General features: G+C 38.6%; 1 protein-coding gene across 1 annotated transcript in view; it reads left to right on the forward strand.

The window, feature by feature from the left end:
* The window catches only part of raptor (regulatory associated protein of MTOR complex 1), a 31,715-nt gene that overhangs the window by 4,396 nt on the left and 3,229 nt on the right, over positions 1 to 24,090 (forward strand). Inside the window, exons 4-26 of the mRNA XM_068775631.1 lie at positions 2,016 to 2,135; positions 3,462 to 3,608; positions 4,554 to 4,792; positions 5,610 to 5,792; positions 5,945 to 6,147; positions 7,754 to 7,995; positions 8,417 to 8,491; positions 8,979 to 9,059; positions 10,492 to 10,668; positions 11,627 to 11,789; positions 12,581 to 12,659; positions 12,963 to 12,983; positions 13,277 to 13,371; positions 13,698 to 13,810; positions 14,300 to 14,414; positions 15,552 to 15,641; positions 15,961 to 16,143; positions 16,762 to 16,891; positions 17,213 to 17,359; positions 17,479 to 17,588; positions 18,794 to 18,877; positions 22,023 to 22,196; positions 23,772 to 23,955. Coding sequence (XP_068631732.1) covers positions 2,016 to 2,135; positions 3,462 to 3,608; positions 4,554 to 4,792; positions 5,610 to 5,792; positions 5,945 to 6,147; positions 7,754 to 7,995; positions 8,417 to 8,491; positions 8,979 to 9,059; positions 10,492 to 10,668; positions 11,627 to 11,789; positions 12,581 to 12,659; positions 12,963 to 12,983; positions 13,277 to 13,371; positions 13,698 to 13,810; positions 14,300 to 14,414; positions 15,552 to 15,641; positions 15,961 to 16,143; positions 16,762 to 16,891; positions 17,213 to 17,359; positions 17,479 to 17,588; positions 18,794 to 18,877; positions 22,023 to 22,196; positions 23,772 to 23,955 — 3,155 coding nt within the window. The remainder of the gene's footprint in view (positions 1 to 2,015; positions 2,136 to 3,461; positions 3,609 to 4,553; positions 4,793 to 5,609; positions 5,793 to 5,944; positions 6,148 to 7,753; positions 7,996 to 8,416; positions 8,492 to 8,978; positions 9,060 to 10,491; positions 10,669 to 11,626; positions 11,790 to 12,580; positions 12,660 to 12,962; positions 12,984 to 13,276; positions 13,372 to 13,697; positions 13,811 to 14,299; positions 14,415 to 15,551; positions 15,642 to 15,960; positions 16,144 to 16,761; positions 16,892 to 17,212; positions 17,360 to 17,478; positions 17,589 to 18,793; positions 18,878 to 22,022; positions 22,197 to 23,771; positions 23,956 to 24,090) is intronic.

The following is a 24,090-nucleotide window of genomic DNA, read 5'->3' on the forward strand; positions in this document are numbered from 1 at the left end:
CGGCCACCAGTTCTACTTGTGGTCTCTTGCCTAAAAAATGATATTATTTGCAAATTGACATCAGCAGTTGTAGCCCAGCGATACACTATATAGAATTGTCTCTGCGCATAAACAAGTGTCCAAAGAATGAGCAGCAGTATACTCTACATACCATAATACCACACTGCAATGGCCAACCAGCCTGCCAAGCATGGCGATTATGGTATATCCCCAATAGATATCGTTCGAGGAGACCTATGTCCTACAGTGGGCGTCTTTGGGCTGAAACGACTTGTAAATTAACAAATTGTTATTTGCAACCGTCTGAAACCAAAACTTGTCAGATATATATGTCTCATAATAATCAGATTATAGGTTAGGAACAGTTCGATAATCAATTTAAAATTCGATTTTCAATTTTTTTTTAAATTCTTTTCACATTACTTTCTGTCGTCCCCCTTTCACTTTCTCTTAACTAACGAATTTCATTGCTGCTTCATTTAGGTCTGAAATATTCAGTGTGATTGGAATTATGTAAAAACGTGGGAATGTATAGCTCATTTGTCAGAAAAAAGCTTTTTTTTAAAATCATCAGTATAATTCCAATAACGCCTGGCAATACAAAGTCTTCAGGGACAGATAGTAAATTGTATTTCATTTTAATAATTCGAATTTTGAAAATTCTTTTTTTTTTCTATATTGTCATTAGGTTATTTCATATTTCTGAAGCCATTAACATTTGTATAGGGTGTATACAAATGTTAATGGCTTCAATTAACATTTGTATAGGGTGTATACATGAGATTTTGCATCTGTATGTAGAAAAACGGACAGAAATGAACAAAATATTTTTTGTTTTGAAGCGAACCTTGTTAACTGATATATAACAGTGAAAAGGCACGAGGCGAAGTTAATTTAATCAAATTAGGCTAATTAGTGTGTTAGGCGCGACCGTCATGGCCTCAAAATGTAATGTGTTGTACATTGTGAAATTTTACGGTTTTTTCAAGAGTACGGTGTGAATATACCATTACTATAACATATTATATATAACCATCAATGTATTACGTCCAATGCGATATTACAATTCTATACCATGATTGTAGTTGTAAGATGTCCATTGCTGGTTTTATATAGATTACCAATTATCTGTAAGAAGCGGTCTTCATTTAGTGTCAGACACTCAACAAGCTCATCTCTCCACCTTGTCTCCAAAGTTTCCACTTTAGAACCTTAAACAATTTGTTTTCTACGTTATGTGACCTGTACATTGCCCCTTCTGTACTTGCCAATTCTCGAGGCATGTTCGTCTACGAATCATCTCATTTCTAAATCTATGTCGTAGATAAATCCCGAGCATATGTCTTCATGGCTTGTAGACCAGCTGTGGGCTTGTTAATGGTGCCCAGAATGAAAGACTACGTTTCAACAGTGTACCGTTACTTGGAAAAAGAAATTAATTTTTTTTTTTGGTTACTTACAGTAGTGGGTAGTGCCTTATCATCGGATTTCTTGACGTTGATTTGTGGGGCATCATTCTTTTTTAATATCACAATTATCCTTGATTAAACACATTTAATACTGTGATCAGAAAATAAGATGAATTTGTTTATAAAATGCAAAATCTTCATTTATTCTTTAAAAGCAATTTCATCACCTTCAAAGTAATCACCTTCCGATTAAACCCTCTTTTGCCAACGGAGTCCTTGAAACAGTCTGAATAGTCTTTTCCGTTATAGCCTCCAAGATCTTCGATTCGGTTTTGTTGTCCTCAATCATGTCAATGATACTGCATCCCTTGGCCTTTTGAGTTTGATGAATAGGCAGAAGTGCCACGAAGCCAAATCGATAGTTGTGTGGTGAATACAGTGGTCGCGGAACGACATCTACCAATCGAGACTTAGGATTCAATTTCTCGTCCTTCTTATACCTTTGGTTTAATGCGGGTATTTCGAAATCTTATCTTTTGTGGATCCATATTTTTCCTCCGACACAAGTTTGTAGAAATGTTATTACAATATGCATTGCTGTTTTAGATCAAGAAGCTATGTTGCTCCCTGCGCCGCAACGCGAAGGACGAGCGCGTGCTGTTCCATTACAACGGTCACGGTGTACCGAAGCCCACATCGCAGGGCGAGATATGGGTGTTCAACAGGGTAAGATTTTCACAAGTAATGCTATTAAAATAAGTATACATAAGAATGTCCAAGGTGTTGATTATTCATGAGGTAAGGATGTGTCTACACCAGGGCAAAAATTTCACTCATTGTGGTCTCACGACGCAGAAACTTTCCAATGCTGATGATTCCTATTTATCTGAAGAATTTGCATTTTCTTAGACGGATATATGTTTAACGTGTAAGTTTATGTGTTCTAAATGATGGTGAAATAAGATTTGGACAGCGATTTAAAAAAAAAACAAGATAGTGATGACTAAATATATATGAATGTATAGAATAGTTTAATGAAATTTACGTCGTGTAAACACATCCTTACATTGCTTCACAACTGTTTACGATATTACAATTATCTGTCCCTTACGTTTACTAGAAAAAGTTAAATTGAAAGAGCGCTTCAATTTCATTTTAGCATATAATAATTTTGTTTTTCAATAAAAAAAATTAAAGGCAATATTTTTATGGTGTGACGTGTAGTAAAAAACATTATACTAAAGTGGAGTACAATAAAATGTACAGTAGCCGGCGATAAATAATGACGATAAATAACGACCTTTAAAAAAAGGGAATCGGTTAATTTCGGCTTCTTAGAGCACTATCTCTGTCACACACTACCTGTGCGACGTTTTGTCAGTCGTTGTATTTCGTGCAACAGAGATAATGCTCTAAGAAGCCTAAATTATCCGATTGTCTGTTTCCAAAGGTCGATGTGCAATATTTATCGTAGGGTACAGTACACAAAACATTGCAGTAAAGTACAAATAAAGTGCAGTACAATACAATTCGGTGCAGTATACTTACTTACTCCGCTGGCTCAGTGACCCAAAGTGGGTCTTGACCTCCGAAGCGAGAGACTTCCATTTTTTTATATCTTGCGCCATCGTCTGCCATTGGTTGACATTCAATTCGCGCAAGTCTGCCTCAACGCGATCGATCCAGCGATACCAGGGTCTACCCACTGGTCTTCGACCCCTCGGTTTTTCCAGGTACGCTACCTTCACGCTCCGATCCGATCCCTTTCGCTCCAAGTGACCAAGCCAGCGGATTCGTTGGGCTTTATATTCGCCAATGATATTTGGCTGTGCTACTAAAGTTCTGTAGTAGAATGCTCGGTGCAGTATATACAAACATAATCAATCAATTGCATCTCTTGTAGACATTGAGTCAGGTCTACCTCCTGAGCGGATGAATACCTCACGGCTTAAAACAGACGAAAGAATCTCAGTAAATTATAATACAATACAGTGCAGTACACAACAATACAATCCAGTACACTATAATACAGTTGTTTGTCCGTGTGCACAGGCCTATACGCAGTACATCCCGCTATCGATGTACGACCTGCAGACGTGGATGGGCGCACCATCGCTCTACGTGTACGACTGCTCCAACGCTGGCGTCATCGTCGACAACTTCAAGCAGTTCGCGGAGCAGCACGAGCGCGACTACGAGGTAGGACACCAGTTGTCGGTGGATGGCAGGGGCCAGGTACTGCTGCAGCATCACAACGTTACGTATGAATATACCAAACCCAGACTTCCAAACTGTCAAGGCTGGAAAGGTTAACAACATGGTGATAGTAAACAATAAATCAATGATGAACCCGGGTGGTTAAATAAAAATATAATATAGTGATTGGAAATAGGTGTAAAAGGCTTTTCAAAAAGCTTGTACATCTTTTTCTAATAACCCCATATAAAGTGTTGAAAGATCACTCTAAAATTGTTACATTATTTTTATTTCTTTTAGGAACGATGGGTCAATATGTTCTGACAGTACAAAGTTTAAGTACTTATCTCTCCGATCTACTGAAACCAATGATTTTTGGGTAGGGCTATACATTTATTAGACAGCAAATGACCTAAACACACATAATATTACATATTAAAGCTTTTTACACATGTAACTAATCATCCTTTATGTACAGATGTTATTGATGTTGTCTATAAGTCAAAAATACAATTTTACTGTTTGTTCATTTAAGTGATTAAAGTGTACTAAGTAAGAAAAAGACCAAAATTTAGCCACTTCCGCACATGCAGTGCGTGGTGTAACATAACTCCTGAAGATGCCCTGTGGAGGGGTGAAACACGTGTTGAGTAATTTGGCGGTGGCGGTTGTGTGATTCGCATTGTTTGCCGCATGCGCATTTATCAGCGGGCTGGCGGGCGGTGCACTTTATTGCACGACTACAGCTGCATGTGCGTAAGTGGCTAAATATTGATCCTTTTCTTACTTAGGATGCACTTCCGCAAGGTAACGCCTGATTCCATTAAATATTAAAGTGTACTAATTATGACGCTAGTTCAGAGACCAGAGTAAAAATTATCAAAATGAATGTCACAGTAGGTGCTACAGTTTATTCAGTTGTAGTTAAAATACTAAGTAAACAAGCAGATGCAAGCGTCGAGCGGTCGCGAGAGTGCAGCCGCGAATCCAACTCCGGCGGTGTCGTACCGCAATTGCATCCAGCTGGCGGCGTGCGCGGCGGGACAGAACCTGCCCATGAGCCCCGAGCTGCCCGCCGACCTGTTCACAGCGTGCCTGACCACGCCCGTCAAGATGGCCATGAAGTGGTTCGTCCTCCGCAGCCGCGTGCGAGTAGCCACGCACGACCTCCTCGACCTCATCGACAAGTCAGTATGCTATATCCTAAACACACACCACATTGTCTTATAGTGCATTGTGAGGCAGAGATGATAGTCTCTCATTGTGTCACAAAAAAGCAACAGAGTGCTTTGAGCTACAGAGACGACAGTGTTCCAAAGTAGATTATGAAGCAATAAGTAGTCTCCAAGAGTATAGTGCAACAGAGATGGCATCAATTCATTGTTCAACTAACTTATGTATGTATTGGCCTATGCTAATATTATCTCAGAGTGCTTTACATGTGCTACAAAAGTAATATTGTACGACAGTGGATTGTCTGCAACAGAGATGAGATAGTGTGTCAAGTGACAGTAATGATATTGTCCCAGAGAGCTTAGTGCTGCAGTGGTGACACTATCTCAGAATGACTACACTATGTTGTCATGTGCATTGTGCGACAGAGACAAAATAGTACAAAATTAAATTGATTTGTGTTGAAGAGAAACCTGTTATAAGTTATCAAATAGGCAAATAAAATAATATATATAACCTTACTGATAATTATTTTTTTACAAAATAAGGTAATTGGTCACTTTTTTTGTTTTCATATGTCAACACTTGACAATACCTTTTATGGGATAACACAATATTTTGGCGCCAAAGTACAAAGCGTAACTGTAGCTTTGAAGTCAAAAATCTCTCAGTAGTTCTTTGTGTGTTTCTATTTGGATTTTCAGTCGATTTCCAAAAAAAAAAAAAAAAATATACTCTGGCTATAATTGTGTGAAACTGTGTGTATCTAGACTTTGCAAGTGATTTTGGTAGTAAGTAGCTTTGGTAAAAATATAAGTTTCCTTTCTGTAGGATCCCAGGGCAAGTGAGTGACCGGCGCACGATGCTGGGTGAGCTGAACTGGATCTTCACAGCGATCACGGACACCATCGCGTGGAGCTCGCTGCCCGCCGAGCTGTTCCAGCAGCTGTTCCGCGCCGACCTGCTCACCGCCAGCCTCTGCCGCAACTTCCTGCTCGCGGACAGGATCATGAGGCAAACTTCTTTTCTTTACGCCTCCATACGCGCTTGCAGCCTGGTGGTGAGTGATCCTGGCTGCAGTAAGCCTGGACTCAAAAAGGCTGCGTTTTAATGCTACCTTTTATATTGGATAAGAGCAGTGGGATGAGCAGTTTGTGTGTGTGTAGGTCGTACAACTGCACGCCGGTGTCGTCGCCCGCGCTGCCGTCGCTGGCGGCGCACCCGCTGTGGGCTGGGTGGGAGCACACGCTGGACCTGGCGCTGGCGCAGCTGCCCGCGCTGCTGGCGGACCGTCCGCCCGACTACCGCCACTCGCCGTTCTTCCGCGATCAGCTCACCGCCTTCCAAGTGTGGCTCGACCTCGGCAAATGTACGTTTGTAATCTAATGTAAGACATGCTTCTTATTGTATATGCGACCATCAACCAGTTTGTCCAATAAATAACATTTTTTTTTCTGGTACTTTTATAACAAGTATAATAAGTGCTTGTAAAATCTTCCATTCAATTTATTGTTTTGGCTCTTATCATTGCCATGCACACAAATAATGCATGGGTTAACAGGCAACGAAAAATTATGGGTCATCGATAATATGTGCAATTTAAATAATAAAAATATTTCACATATGTCACTAGCCGCCTGGAATGTTTTAAATACCCTTTGTCATTTTTTTTAATGGTGCCTATGCATGGTGGCTTCTCATTCTCCTCTAACATGGTAAAGCATATTTATACATTGCTTTTCATTGAATGTTATTATTGTTATGCTATTTTCTTATCTTAATATCCTCCATATTTTTCTATTTTTTTTTTTCGTTTTTCTTTCCTTTCGTACATCGCCTTCTCAGTGTGATCCTACACATATATTTCCTTTTATTTTTGTTTGTTCATTTTTGCTTTTTTACATTTATTTGCCTTAGTTTATTATTAATATTATTTTGTGCTCCATATTATTGGTTGCTATCTTGATAAGTTTCTAAAAGTGTTGCTATATTTTCCCAAAGTGCCTAAAAGTATTCAACTCACAATAGAGTTGCTATACTAAAGTTTGCTATGTGCTCTTGTCGGAGTATATTAAATATTTTACTTATCATATTTAATGGAATCAGGCGTTACCTCGCGGAAGTCCATCCTAAGTAAGATTATTATTATTATAAGAGGTTAAGATAAGTAAAATATAATAATATATTAATATGTTACTTATCAGTCTACTAATTTTTGTATTATTATACTCCTTTGTGGTTTTAGGATCACCAAAATACATTTTATGCTATTCAAGCTTTTCAATTTCTGTAACTTGTCGTTGTTTCAAATCGTAGATGCCAACTGCAAGACTTAGACCTCCCCTAAAGATATCTATGGGGGATATACCATAATAGCTATGCTTGACAGACGGATTGGCCACTGCAGCGTGGTGTCATGGTATGCAGAAAACACTGTTGCCAGTCCTCTGGAAACTTGTTCGTGTACAGTGTCAAACACTATATAATTAATGCTTAGTGTTAAATATATGGTGGTTTCCCTAGATTCGATTCCGCGAGCTGCGATTGCCAGTCCCCGTTCTCTAACTCTGGACTACCATTTCTCATTTCTATATTTGTATAATTAACTTAACAAAACACTACACTACATAGATAGAATATCATAGAAGTAAGAATTTTTGACTGACATGCAGTGTACATTAGATAGAGACGATGATGAAAAGTTTTAAAATACCACTATATTATAGTTTCATGCTTTTAATTACATCAATTGTTATTTGAATCTTTATTTGGTAAGCTTTATTATGTTCAAAGAAGAGTTATTGAACTGAACATCGCGTAACATCAGGCAAGACAGAACGAATGCTTTTCCTGTAGTATAAAAGAAATCAGTTGTCATTGTCAGTTGACCTACTCGAGGTGAGCTAGGCATCCAAGGACCTAGTTGAACACTCTGTCTAGATTGTAACTATATGTAGATGATGTTTTTATCCCAGGGTCCGCGTCTCGACCGCCTCCTGACCAGCTGCCGATGGTCCTGCAAGTGTTGCTGAGCACGCTGCACCGCGTGCGAGCATTGCAGATCCTGTGCAAGTTCCTGGCGTTAGGAGCCTGGGCCGTGAAGGCGGTGCTGGCTGTTGGCATCTTTCCCTACATGCTCAAGTTACTGCAAGCGTCTGCACATGACTTGAGGGCCTCTATGGTGTATATATGGGCGAAGATAATTGCTGTTGATCCAGTAAGCACTGTTAACATAAATCTTGTATTATTAGAACTGCCAAGACATAAGCATTTTTTTAAGAAGTAGGTACAAGCCGTGATTGACCACAAAGGCCAGGGCACCATATATAATGTTTTTACAGATTTTCAAATGGTGCTCTTGTATATAGTACATGTAGAATTTAACTACTATGCTACAGATGTCTTTGTCATCATCATCATTTCAGTCACAGGATGCCCACTGTTGGACATGGGACTAGCCCCTGTGGTCTCCAATAGTACCAGTTAAAAATTGTAATTATACTGTTTCGGTGATTTAAGTTTGTTCGAACTAATTTAGTCACAGCATTTCAATAAACTGTAATTTTTTCATTGTTTTAACTATTATTTTCTACAGTTAGTAAACAAGAGTGGTTTACTTATACAAATTTAACTTTCAGAGCTGCCAGGTGGACTTGGTGAATGCGAAAGGGCATAAATACTTCCTCTCTATACTTCAAGATCCATCAGTAGATGTAAGTACAAATGCATTATTATGAATAAATTACAACTATAGGAGATATGAAATTGTTTAGGTTAACACAATGTTTCCTAACGTGTATCCCACGCCCCACAGAGGGGCAATTTAAAGTGGACTTGACGCGAGTTTAACCCTCTATCTTTAGTGTTAAAATTATATAAATGATATAGCGAGATGTAGGAATTTTAGAAAGGCAAGTGTGGCATAAAACGTTGAAAAATGCTGACTTAAACTGATAGATGTTGGAATAATGGTTGTTTAGCTTTTTGTATGAAAGCCAACCTTAACCGCAATGAATTGCCAGACTTGGCATGTGTATCGCAAACCTTATTTAACATTAACAGCCAGGCATCAAATAATTTATTAATAAAATTGATGTCTTCACACATTTATTTACATTATTGTCCTGATGTTTTATTTATTAAATGCTCTTTGAGATCATATAACTTTATTATTAACTAACTTGTTTTGTTTGTTAACAGAGCGAACACAGAACTCTTGCAGCATTTGTGCTTGCAGGGATAGTAGACAACTACCCAGCTGGACAGGAGGCGGCTTTACAGGTATGTCATTTCTAACATATATATCTACTAGCTGATCCCGCAAACGTTGCTTTGCAAAAAAAAAAAAAAAAGTTTTTAATTAACAAATAAAGAATAAGGGTTGATCGTAGAGGGGTGAAAATTTAGGGTTGTATGTATTTTTGTATGCTGTATCATAAAAAAATAATAACAAAAAATTTGTATAAAAATTAAATAAAAAATTTAGGGGTGGACCACCTTTATCTCTTAGGGGTATAGAAAATAGATAGTAGCCGATTCTCATACCGACTGAATACGCATAAAAAATTTGTACTAACATTGTGACATGGAAATTTTATATATTAGATAACATATAGGCATTGCAAAAATGCAAGCTACACAGGTAGACAGTACAGACAATTAAATATTGCTTTTCGTACATTACAGTGGAAAATACACATTATGTATTAAAAAAGTTAAATATTCATTGTGCTAAATGTAACAGATGGACATTACATACAATACATAGCAATAGATGTTAGAAAGTTTAAACAAATGATATAAGTTTAACTAATCTAAGTGATAACTTAATCTAAAATTAATTGAGAACAATTAATACTTTATAAGTAAAGGAAATATCAATGATGTAACAAATATCAAATTATTGCATTATATTAACTTTCATTTTAACTTGATGGCAGATTGATTGCATTTATTGATTGATTAGTGATGTAATATGTATATTCATGTAATTTATAACAGAGATGCCAAACACGTTTATGCATCCTTTCAAGCATTTCTAAAATTGAATTTATTTTATCGATTTTCTCTCATCAACATATTGTTTTAAAATTTATTATAATAAAATGATGGTATATGCTTAATTAAAACAATTAATAATAATAATAAAAGCAATCAAAACTAAGTGATGCTCGGTAAGAAAGCTGCGTACATATATGATGTGATAAAGATAAAATAATTTAAGTTTTTATTTACTTATTATTTCATAAAGTTACCTTAATTGTTACCTTTGTTTTCTTTACTTTCAACCATCATGTCAATGGAAGGTCACGAGAAATATAGAGTGAAAAGGTTGTTACACTGCTAATAATAAAAAAATTTGTGTTCGGAACTGCCGCTTTTATTGTTTGAGAATCCCACATATATGTACTCTTGGATCAGAAGATCGGTGAAAAATTTCTATATATAACATTTTTAAGTATATTCATTTTTACGTTCTTATTTTGAATTTAAATTTTTATATGTATTTATTCTAATGTTTATTAAAAATAAGTGTTACATTATGTGCGGCTTACTAAAAAATTTTAAAATGGCCCTTTGATTAAAAAGGTTGCTCACCCCTTATTTATATATACTCTTATATATATTACTCATTACTCTTATTATACGTTTACTTGGAAGTTGAGTATAAAATCAAAGAAATTATAATAAGAATATGTGTTGTTTTATGCAGGGGTCGATGATCTCGCTGTGCCTGGAGCAGCTGACGGACGGCAGCGCAGCGCTGCGGCAGTGGGCGTGCGTGGGGCTGGGCCGGCTGTGGCGCGGGTACGACGCGGCGCGCTGGGCCGGCGTGCGCGACCTGGCGCACGAGAAGCTCTACGCGCTGCTGCACCACCCGCACCCGGAGGTCACCACCACTTACCACTATTCTCCAATAATGATGCCTATAACATTGTCAGACCGCTTAGTGTAAACCGTCCACATGTATAAAGACTTGACAAAGGGCTTAGAACAGTTTTATTTTGACAGCTTCACTTCATCAAGCACCCTTTGTTATATTTAATCACTATCCACTGCTATAATAATTCAGGATCTTTTTTACTTCTATTTTTTGCTAGAGTGATATGTTATAGTTCTTTGAAATAATTATCTATTTTTATTTGATGGAATCAGGCGTTACCTTATATTTATTATAGGTGGCATATAAATAACAAGCGGCGACGGACTGAGCTCATTCTGTGTTAGGCACTAATTGGTGTAACATAACTCCTGAAGATGCCCCGTGGAGGGGTGAAACACGTGTTGAGTGATTTGGCGGTGGCAGTTGTGTAATTCGCATTTCTTGCCGCATACGCATTTATCAGCGGGCTGGCGGGCGGTGCACTTTGTTGCACGACTACCACTGCATGTGCGGAAGTGGCTAAATATTGGTCCTTTTCTTAAATAATTATCTATCTAATATATCCTTTTTTAAAAAAAGGCGTTTTACATTATGTTCCTTATTCATTCGTAGATCTCTGGTTTCATTTCCTATATATCACACTGTATATATACCATTATTAGTGCAAAACAAAATCAAACAAGTGAATTTCACAAATATCTGATGTGGTGGATTTGTACCCATACCTTAAAAAGAAATTACTTGGGACAGCATGAAAATCAAAAGAAAGAAAAAACAAAATTTGATATTGCTTTTGAAAATATTTGAAAAGTTGCATTAACAATGAATTTTTTGTTTAATATAAATTGTCTTTTATGTTAGAGATGTTCAAATATATTTCACTTTACCAGTATGTCAATGAAGGAAGAAAGGTATTGTTAAGTTTGAGCGTGTGTATACTGAGTGTGGGTGTGTGCGTGCGCAGGTGCGTGCGGCGTGCGCGTTCGCGCTCGGCACGTTCGTGGCGGCGGGCGGGTGCAACGCGCGCACCGAGCACGCCAATGCGCTCGACCAGCAGGTGGGCGTGCAGCTGGCCGCGCGCCTGCCGCCCGACGCCTCGCCGCTCGTGCGCGCTGAGCTGCTCGCTGGTACGTACCGCCATACACAACCATACATCACCACACACGATCATACATCTCTACACACAATCATACATCACCACACACGATCACATATCACCACGCAAAATCATACATCACCACACACGATCATACATCACCACACACAATCATACATCACCACACACAATCATACATCACCATACCCAATAATACATCACATACAATCATACATTACAACATACAACCATACATCATCATACACCACATCATTCAACAGCACTCACCAATAAACAAAGCCAACTTAGACTAATATCTTATTTTTAAACTGTTAGATTTAGAAGATTTAGAAGCGCGAGACGCATCAGGGAAAAAACGTCCACCAGTGTGTCCAGAATTAGCAGTTCGATATTCGACTATGAAAGTTGTACTTTCGATACCTAAAGTTTCCATAGAAATTTCTTGAAAACTCTGGAAACAAGTGATAAAGCGACGGGTGATTTTTGCACGACGAAATGTAAATTGAACAAAGATTCTCGAAAAGCTTCTGATAGATATATAAGCCGGACATCGAGATATTGCCGATAGACAGTAAACACACAGCGCTTCGAACAAAAATAGAAGAAAATACAGTGACGTGGTGATAACTATATAGCGGAAGCTTTGGATCCCTCATCACATGAAAGGGTCACATCGAGGAATCGGCGTGAACCGGTATAGACCAACTGTTGTCGGCCTGTGCTTTTTGAAACAAAGCCTCCTTACCAGAGTTTTCATCCAATGCCAACACTTTATAACTTTAATAATAACTGTGTCCGCAGCGCTGCAGTGGCTGGTGCTGATATTCGAGCAGCACTTCATTGCCGTCTACATACAAGAGAGGATGCGACGCAGCGACAAGTAGGCACCTTGTTTTTTATTATTATACCCCACGATATTTTTATTTAGATCAATGAACCATATTTTCAAGATTGATAAGAAATATTTAACAAGTAAATCCAGTTTATTTTGATTATAGTGCATAGAAATTTAATAGACAGCACTTCTAGAAGAATAATTAGCATAGATTATCTTCATTACTATCTTTGTACTTATTAAATATCATTATGTCAGCCGATAGCTCAAGGCATAGGCCTCCCTCCAAAGGTTGTCACGAAGACCAGACATCTGCTGACCTTACCTATATCGTCGGTGTCCAGCTAGTGGCGGGCGTACCAACGACGCGTTTATGCAGTCATGGTCACCACTCGAGAAGCTTTTCGGCCCCGACTGCCATTTGGACTGCCACTTAAAACGAGCAAGTCTCAGACTCGGCTGCGGTTTGATTCTGATTCGATCTCCCGGTTAAGCTTCAAGTGTACCATATGTCACCCCCAACACTACACTGGTTAAACAGTATACGTAGTATGAGAATCATAAGTAAATTGCACAATTATATAGTATAATATAATATGTTGGTGTTCATGTCATCGTTACGGTGAAGTGATTGATCGTGTGCGCAGGGAGTCCCGCCGCAGCGGACGCGTGGAGGCGGGGCAGGACGCGCTGGCAGCTGCGCGCGCGCCGCACTCGGCACGTCACGCGCACGCCGCTCTACCGTTACCTGCCATCGGTAACTCGCTTTTTTTTATATCTCACTAATCGAAGACACAACAATCATATGAGCGTTGAGGGAATGGGGGAGCATAGCTAGTTTTGTTTCTATTTTAAAAATATAACTATTGAATATTTGACAGTTTCATTGGTCAGCATCTCTATCTATCAAAAAACTAATTTATTCCTATAATAAATTAAGTCACTTGAAATATGATTACCTTACTTTTTCTATTGGAATACAACAGGCCAATAACTTCTGGCAGTACAGTCTGTCGGAACAGCCACTGTTTATTGATATTACCTATATATCAGCACCTAATGGAATAATTAACTATTTCTTAGGCTTCGGGTCCGTGTACATGAAGTTGTGGACCACGTTATGCAACATGTCAAAAGAGCCGCACCCACAAATCTCACAGATGGCTACCGATATTATCAATTACATATCTAATCAGGTAAGTAATAGAACTAACTTTATATACACAAAAAAATACAACATTTTTTCTCGATTATGTTGGTGTATGCTTAAAAATAAAAACAATAATGCGTTGTTCTGAAAACAGAGAGTCGACATTTAAATTTATTATTCAATTTGTCGATTCCTTTTAGACTTTATTCTCCCGTATTTTTTTATCACTATGACATTACAAAAACTCTACTGCTTTACCGACCGGCGACCGCAATGGACGCCGTCATAACACCATTGTTAACAGCGCCATCTATGAAGTGTCAATGTTAAACAGTCACTACTTTACTGACATTAAATTTGAAAAACAAATCACACGTCGTTTGTGTGAGAGCGACGGAAGACATGTGCGATAGAGAACGGTATATGAAAATACGAACGATCCTAGTATTATAACGCGCAGTGTTCTACGCAGGAGGTAGTTGTCACTACAACACGTATACGGGAAACATTGTCGAATCATTTGACTGTATCGCAGGTGGACAACGTGTCGCGTGAGGCTGAAGCGGTACGCAGCAGCAGCGGTTCCAGCTCTCTGCCACCCTCGCCAAACACGCGGCCAGCTGCCTTCGCCGCGCACGCCGCCCACGTTGGTCACGACACTCGCACGCTGCCCACCATGGGTACGTACTTCCACAGCCCCTCTCCATAATTCCTCATCTCTCTCCCTTCTATTTTACAACCTTAGACTGCACGCAACAAGCTAGCCAAGTCTCTTAAATACGAAAAAATATTGTGTTATCATTATGTTATTACTACTGATTGCAAAAAGAATTGAAATGTTTGAATTTAATACAACAAAGAAGATTTAATTGGTTACCTTTAGCCTCACTAAATCTGGTGATATAGTGTGTGGCAGTGGCGTAGCTAGGGGGTGGCGAGCGGGGCGGCCGCACCAGGCACCAAAAGCAGGGGGGCACCAAAGTTAAAAATAATTTCTTTTAATTTTTTTTTGAATGATGAATAATGAAATGTTAAAAGAAAAATGAAAACCACAATTTTAAGTAAATAACATAAAAAGAATATCGAATTTTACTATTTTTGTGCTAAAGAAGTTGTTAAATAATAAGAACATTAAAAAAAGTAAACGGTTACAAAAATGTAATATACACAGTGCTTAAACCTTTCATTCGCAAAACACATAAAGTGTTTATTGTGTTATTGCAAGATTATTTAATGATAAATAACATAGATTAAATAATCTTGCAATAATGTCAATAGAACATGAACTAGTCGACACTATTGATTTTGAAAATGTGATTAATGACTTTGCAGGCCAAAAAGCGAGGAATGTTCGTTTTAAATTTACCCAATAAATTTTATTAAGATTTAATGTTATTTAATAAATATTTATTATTATTTTGAACCAAAAAAATATATATTAACTACATTCTGTTTTGAATTTTGAAATTATTTAGACTCTTTAGGGGGGGGGGGGGGGCACCAAGCCCCAATCTGCCCCAGGCCCCAAATGCCATAGCTACGCCACTGGTGTGTGGTACCCGAAGGCGATGCTCCTCCAAGAGGCCTGGAGGTTCGCTACCTTAAAAGAGTTCATAGGCTTTGTCCTATCGCCTCCAATCCGTTGAATCTGCAAATGCCATATGGGATGCATAAAAGTATTCTTAAATTTAATAAAAAATATTAAAATGTTTGTAATATATGAATTTAATACATTTGCAAATGTAATAGATAACGTGATGGTAAATTATAAGTGAATGTGTTTGCAGGTCACCGTCGCGGCAAGTCGGGGCTGCCGCACACCATCTCGGAGGATTCAGTGGCGCACCGCGACCGAGACTCCACCTCCTCCACCTCTAGTGAGTACCACCTAGCAAACTCTAGTCACACCGACTTTGGAAACTATTTCCAATGCAATCTTAATACATAGAATTAAAAGCCTTGGACGTGGAAAAACCGGTTTTGCAATATATATGGCAATTTTTTATACAAGGGGGCAACATGACATACTTTTCTCTTAATTTTATCAGTGTTTAAATAAATATTACATAACATAAAAATTACCGCTATATCTATTGCGATAGTCTTTCTTGCAGCCTTCGACATACATTCACTCGTAACGTTTTACATATATAAACAATCAGCCTGTATACTAAAGCATGGTTTGTGTTTGTACAGGTCAGTCAACGAAGAAGGCTATAGTGAGCACGGAGTTCGTGGAGTGGGCGACGGCTCAGTTCGCGCGCGGGGAGGGTTCAGAGGGCGCGGAGGGGGAGGAGGGAGCGGACTGCGAGAGCCGCGCGCATCACGAGCGAGTGTGGAGGCGCGCGCGCAACCGCAGCTTGCGACGCGACGCGCGAGGTAACTCACCAGTTCCATCTTTACTCCCTTATAAAGCTTAACCTCAGCACCATATCAAGACAATATGATAGTCAGCTCATCTGGTGTCCTGAGGATTGAATCGAAGACGATGGTCTTGGATTAATGTGTTCCCGGTGTCCGACGGATCCGAGACATGATCACTTACAACGACCCTCATATGAAGGCTCCAGGTCACACAGAGACCAATGAAGAGGGCTATGCTCCGTATTTCGTTGCGAGATCCAATTAGAAATGAGGAGATCCGAAGAAAAATTCGATCAGCTCGAAAAATATCTCGTCTGAAATGGCAGAGGGCGGGGTATCATCGCTAGTGCTGCCGATGGCCGTTGAGGTCGTAAGGTTCTCTATTGGTAAACACGAGCCGGTAGACGCGGCGTGGGTTAGCACCCCCACTAGGTGGACCGGCGAAATAGTTAAAGTCGCGGGAAATCGCTGGATGCAGGCATCGCAGGGCCGGTCTTCGTGGCGATTTTGGGGGGAGGGGGGTGGGGGTTGACTGCGCCTTGCAGTGAACGTCTATCGACTGAAGAAGAAGTAAAATATATTTAAAAGAAAACTTGGCATGTAGTGTTAAAAAGTATGTTATTGTTGGAACAGCTCTGCGTGCGAGCCGCGCTGCGCGTCTGGAGACGCAGACGTTCCACTCGCGGTGCGCGCTGCCGCCGGCCGTCGTGCTGTTCCACCCCTACGAGCAGCACCTGGCGGTCGCCTTCAAGGACAACTTTGGGTAGGTAGCCTAATCACCCACACATCTCATCACGTGCGCATTCCAGGTATTCCTGATTTTGGACTATTCAATCAAACTTGACCTTGACGAGTGGTTGGATATACCTTTGATGAACTCCCCTCTTTTGAAATTCCACCACATAAAAAAAACATAACATGAAACTGTCTATTACCCATAGACCATTAAAAAAAGGACAATTTTTTAATTAAAATAAAATCATTCGTTAATCTATTTACCTACATACTTTTATCTAATTGTAAATGTTAATTAAAAACACAACGCCTTTTGTATAATTTGTTTAACATATACCTTGATGACTAGGATCTGGGACTGGGGCACGGCTGCCAAGATTTGCGCGGGGTCGTGGAAGCGCGCCTGGGGCCGGATCACCGCCCTGGCCTACCTCAACGCGCATGAGCGTGCGCTGCTCGCTGTCGCCTCGCACACCGGAAACCTGGCCGTCTACAGGTGCTGTCTCTCTCTCTCCCCCTCTCTGTCTCCCTCGATTCGAGTGATGTTAAAACTTTTATTAATTTGTGTTAATGGTTTGATTGTGGAGTTATTTTGAAAGCGTGTTGTACGTGCAGGCCGTCGCCCAGCGGCAGCGGGAGCGCCCCAGCCCTGGCCGGCGCGTGGCGCGCGCTGCCCGTGCGCCCCGCCTCCGACTACCGGCCGCCGCCTGCGCAGCCCCTCTACAGTGAGTTCTATATCCAGTTAACCGTTTACACGTATATTTAACAATTACAGTAATATTAAAACAACTAGAAGGCGTGTGAAAAGATGGACTTTACAATTTCTTTCATTTTACTAACATAGGTATTTTGACACTGTCAGAACGTTAACAAATGGTCAACAAGGAAAATGGATAGTATCTAATGAAATAATATTGTTGAGCAAAAATTTTGAATTTTCTCTTATTTGAGTCTGCAATCAATTGGTTGTCAACCAACAACAATATAACACTAGTACATCGCCGAAGATCAACATTAAAGGAGTAATACAGGACACCATTTACTTCCCAAAAAGGGTCCTCAGTAATGAGGGATATGATGCCAGGAAGTAGAAGAGTATATATCTATAAATTTACACAATAAACTGGGTTAATATTTCGGTTTGACTCAAGTTATGATGTATACATATGTATCATATACAAGCCGATTAAGCAACTTCCAAAAAGATTTTTATAAAAAAAGATATAAAACAAGTCATTACACTGCCATAAGGCATCTGATTTAATGTACATATTCAAAATTGTTAATAGTCTATTTGCTCCAATTCGGTAAAATAGCAGGATGAACCCAATCTCCTCATGGAACCCTCGAACTTCGTTTCTTTATAAGAGGTATTAGGATATATAGATCCTAAGGTCTTATCGCAAATTGAATTAGATATCTCCCAACCTGATTGCTGATTAGATAATAGAAAATGTTTTTGTTTGCCATTTTGTCGAACAAATATATACCACCATTACCCTCTTTAGTTTTTGTTCATATCTCTGGCCTCTGCTATCTAATATGTTTGTGAAATTTTAAATTAATCATAGTTGGAATTTAAATATTAGAAGATTTAGCAACATTTTGTATAATTAAATTTGAAAAGTGTGTTTTTAGCCATGTAGTAAAATTAGAGTAAATTACAATACAAAGAATAAATTAGAAGATAGGAAAAAAGCTATTGATATATTTCTGTCCATTTCATTAAGATTCATACTATATATTAACTGTCGACATAAGTCATCAATTACATTTTTCATTATGCATGCATAAAATTTGATTTGAACGAGGAATGCTTACCAAATTGAAATCATAGTAAATACAGAAGGAATATTACTGCTAAAATATTGTATCAACTCTACCTCCTCTATTCAAGTCCATTTTGCAAAACGTTAGAACACTGTGACAGGTCTAGCGCAGCTGGTGTCGGAACAGTTCATCTCTGGCGAGGAACGCCTGGCCGCCAGCAAGACCAAACAGTCAGACCCCAATCGTGAGTCACCCATGTCATTAACTCTGTTGTCACTCTTATAACTCTTTGCTTTCTCAAACGATGCTTTTTTTTTAGCGCTTACGTAGCAGACGACGTGTAGTTTCACTCACATTTTAGTCAAACTTATGTAATCTGTGGCAAATATTCATCTTCACAATGCACACATCGCCATCTATAAACCCCTTTGTTCACTAATATAGCCTCGACTTAAAATTCCAGCACCCATGTCCACCAGCTATCATCAGATTGGTTGATGATAGCTGGTGGACTTGCTTTACGGTAAAAATTTAATTCATTATCAATAATTTCATTCATATTATGTCTCGTTCATGAACTCTTTGATACTTATTTGGCTCTGATTCTTAATTTTTTTTATATATAATGATGTACTAGTTTTTGGAAGCTCATCAGCTATTCTGTAATGCTGTATTATCCTACCAATGACTATGAAAGGCTGAAGTTTTTTTTTTTAATTTATATTGTGAATTTGCTTGAAGACTTCCCAATATTAAGTAACTGAAGAAACCTAGATGTCTTTGACTATGTGCCTCCTATAAATTTATGTCAAAAAAAATATCTACCTGATCCTGTACATCCTTATAAGGGCTAGCTTCTCTCAATAGTAGTAATTTATGGAGGGTGCATAATTTTCAGAATGATTTTTAAATATAGCAAAGCCTATTCCATAGTCTTTCTTTCAATTGCATTGTCGTTAGCCTAGATTTCATCAGCACATTTTGATTAAATCTCACAGTAGATAGTTATACTTTTTTATTTATTTTGCATACTGTAGTTTAGTAGAATTTGAAAAACTGCTTTTATGTGACCTTAATAGTTTTAAATTTTTTGTTCCGTTTGGAAATTCTAAATGGCTTTCCCACTCGCTGCCAGGGAGAGTTATGCCTCATACCAGCTAAAACTTTAACATTTACTTTGTTTATCAAAACTACCAAAACGCTTTTGAATACTACCAAAATATTGTTAATTAAACCTAACATAATATTAATAATTGTTATTCATCACCATTACGTCGTAGGACAGTTTGAAATGACATTGGATCCAGTGTTGTTTCCTTCCACCGTGTGGATGGTCATACAAGTGGCTATTATATTTAATATTTATACTACTGTGATCAAAAGTAAGGTGAAATTGCCATTAAAAATACCTGGACATTAGGAAGACAGGTAACTCTTTTCCTAGGTTGATGAAACCCTCTATAACATTTGTCTGCGAGCGTCTGTTTATCAAAAGTTGGAATATCGTTTGGCTCATCCCAAACCATTTTGGAGGATGTTTTGTCATGGATTTTGGTCAATGTCAAGGTGTATTGGTTGCCAAAAACTTGATTGATATTGTTCCACAACCACCATATTCGTCTGATTTGGCTCCCTGCGACTTTTGGCTACTAAGCAAACTCAAAAAGACAAGCCATTTTGAAACGTTTGAGTAAATAAAAGTGGAATCAATGAAAGTTTTCAAGTTTATATCGGAAAGACTATTCCGACTCCTTCGAGGATTAGAAAAAGCGTTGAACTAGAAAGAGCATTTCACCGGACGGAAATTACTTTGAAGGGGATGAAGTTGATATGTAAGAATAAATAAAGAATTTACATTTTACAAACGAATTCACCTTACTTTTTGATCACAGTTTTATTACACTTTAGTAAACAAAATATGTATCTGTTCGTAACATCTTACATTTTTTTCGTCATCTGGAACCTTTACCGCTTAATCGCAGTTTTTTTTAATAAAGTTACAATGTTTTTTTAGAAATAGTGCTTTGTTTATAATTTTTTTTCGACGACGGGTTCCTAGACCCTATGTCATTAAGTAATACACCTATTCTATATAAACTAACCTCTCTATATATTTTATTAATTCTATTATGCGGGCATTCCATTGCTAGAACGGAAGAACCCTGGCACTTCATAATATCCTAGTTCTATTTTAAATATTTCTAAGGACTTATCATATTTATTCTATTATTTTGTTTTCTATTTTGTGAGCATGCATTTGACATTTCAAAGAAAAGTATTTTTATTAATTTTTAAGTTTTGTAATCCTACTTTTATGTAAGTTTTATTGGCTGTGTAACGGCCCAGGTGTTAGACCTTTATTCCTGTGAACATCTCTCTTGCTCGGGTGTCTTGAGCTGCCATTCTAGCTAGAATATCTTACTTTATATGCATGTGTAAATACGACAAACAATAAACTAATGTGTATTGCAATGATTCTTACAGTCTTTGACTTCTAGGACAACGCTGTTCAGCAACATAGTGTTTTATCAATAACCGAGAAGAATGTGAATTAAAAAAATAAAATGTATAATAAAATATCAACAGGATTATAAATGTAAAACTGGGGTGAAAGTATAGTTTATTCATCATCAGCAAAAAGCTTGAAAACTTCTCACCTATTTCCAATCAACATGTGTGAAGTGATCATTTTGAAATATTTTATATATTTTTTGTCTGTTTTAATGCGACATATAGTAAAATAGCTTCAATAATCAATTGTAACATCTAATAATTCGAATTTTATTAATGTTTTTTCATACTGTATTATGATTATGTTATTTATTATTTCTGGAAATATTCATTTTTTAATTGAATGTGTAGTACATTGACAGCAAATGAAATATACATTCATCTCTTCAACCTTTTATGCCTATGACCATGCTTGATATATTGTAATTTACTTTTATTTACATAAATTGTTACTTCTTCGAGTACTTCATCTGTTTTTTTTCAGCAAGGCTTCTTATATTAATACTAGCTGATTCCGCAAACGTTGTTTTGCAAAAAAAAAAAATTTTAATTTTCAATTTAAAAATAACGGTTGATCGTAGAGGGGTGAAAATTTAGAGTTGTATGTATTTTTGTATGTTGTATCATAAAAAAATAAAAACAAAATTTCGTCAAAAAAATTTAAAAAAAATTTTAAAGGTGAACAACTCTTATCACTTAGGGGTATGAAAAATAGATAGTAGCCGATTCTCAGACCTACTGAATACGCATGTAAAATTTGGTAAAAATCGGTCAAGTCGTTTCAGAGGAGTTCAAGTTCGAACACCGTGACACGAGAATTTTATATATTAGATTAGTGTGATGTATGTGTTTGTATAACGGTGGCGTTTGGTTTTCAGTGTCCGTGGGCGGCGGCGTGTCGGCGAGCGGCGCCGGCTCGAGCAGCGCGGGCCCGCCGTCGGTGCTGCTGCGGTGGAGCGAGGCGCGCCGCTCGCTGGCGCTGGCCGGCCTGTGCTCCACCGTGCGACTGTGGGACGCCGACACGGAGATGCTCAGCTGCGACATCAACACCGGTCTGTTGTATATATAAATACATTAGAATATCGCCATTTACTTCACAAAGTGATACTCCAATTGGACTCCAAGATGTCCAGGGGCTATGTTGGCAATAGCAAAAAGTGTGTGTAAAATAGGGTTCACAAAACATTTATATGACATGACTCTGTGTTTGGCACTAATCGGTGTGACATAACTCCTGAAGATGCCCCGTGGAGGCGTGAAACACGTGTTGAGTGATTTAGCGCTAGCGGTTGTGTGATTCGCATTGTTTGCCGCATGCGCATTTATCAGCGGGCTGGCGGGCGGTGCATTTCATTGCACGACTACCACTGCATGTGCGGAAGTTGCTAAATATTTGTCCTTTTCTTACAAAACATTTATAAGTAATATATATAAATGAATAGACATATATAAGTGCAAAGGCTTATTATATAGGCTCATATCTTTAACCACTTATATAAAAAAGACGTGCGTGGCACGTTGAGATATTTCTGTCTCAAAATAGCGAGCAATGTGTACATCCCGTTGATAGGTATTTTTCGCACACATAACGTGGTGCACACGTTGCCGTATGTTTTTTTTCCGTTTATTTCTCGAGCTACAGTTCTAGAGTGTACGGCATCGCAATTGTGAAGTTTATTCGTAGCGCAAGCGGTTAAAGCGTTTTCACCTATAAATAACTACACTATATTAGTTACCTATGTCTCGCCATCCTCATTGCCTTGTGCGTCGTGGATAAGGCATTATCTTCATCTTCTACATTTGACATCATGGTAGCCTGAAATTTGATTGTGTAGCAGTTCAACCAGGTGATGGGATTATTTGTCAAAGTTGAGTATAACGCGGTTTAGACAGTGATGGTCGACAAGAATACAGTGAACAAGAAACCATGATCTTGTGATGTGAAGTTCCTCGGTAGTGTTCCGAATGCAGGGCGCTCCCAGCAGTTTCTATTGGAAATCTGTGAGGAAGGCCTATGTCCAACAGTGGATCTCTTGCAGCTGAAATAATGGTGCTGATGGTGCTATATGATTTTTATAAAAATCTATAGGTTCAAAAATTTTCAACTCTAGTGTCTAGTGACTCTTATGATAATGGAATAGCGAATCCGTGAAAACATGTGCACACTGTCTAATCTTGTTTAATGTAGCTATATGTGTATTACCTTATAATTTTATTTCACAAGATTTATTTAAGTAGATTTAATTCATACTCCTGTACACTAGATGGCGTTGGTAGTCAAATGTATGACCATTATAAAACGTTCGGTCTTATAGCAGATAAGGTGAGGGGGATTTTCAACATTAGTAAAATCTTTGAGACACGCCGTTTCTATACATAAGGTATGATGAAAATCCGATAGATTCGGCTCGACACTTTCCTTTTCAAAAAAAAAATATTATTATGGCGCATAATTATTGTCTTTAATATGTATTAAAATATTACATCTCATACCATTAATATTTGAGTGGTGTTTCCCTATCTGCAAAGCGGTATACGTGCCCGGTGGAAGTTCAGGCAGCTCAACACGGGGAATGATCTCTGTGTTAAGGCGGTAACAATTATGAGAGGTGTCTGTCCTGTTGCAGAGTGCGATGCGGCGGCGACGTCGCTGTGGCGCGGCCCGCTGCTGGTGTGCGGGTTCGCGGACGGCTCGGTGCGGGCGTGGGACGAGCGCGCGCCCACGTCCCCAGCGCTGCGCCTGCACGATCACACCGCGCCCGTGCTTTGTGCCGCGCCGCGACCGCCCGCGCACCGCCTGCTCACGGGATGGTCAGTTTTACTCGCGCACTTGACACTGTATTACTGACAACCCCCCTTCCCCCCCTCCTCAACGTAGTCGAATGGCGGCTATTCATCGTCAACATGTCTTACAATATAAGTCGTATGCCTCCCTCAAAGATCAAC

This window comes from Battus philenor, unplaced genomic scaffold (genome assembly GCF_028537555.1).
Source record: "Battus philenor isolate CCGP_79_NKW_IND1 unplaced genomic scaffold, ilBatPhil1.0.hap1 SCAF_9, whole genome shotgun sequence".
In the NCBI taxonomy this organism is placed as follows: Eukaryota; Metazoa; Arthropoda; class Insecta; order Lepidoptera; family Papilionidae; genus Battus; species Battus philenor.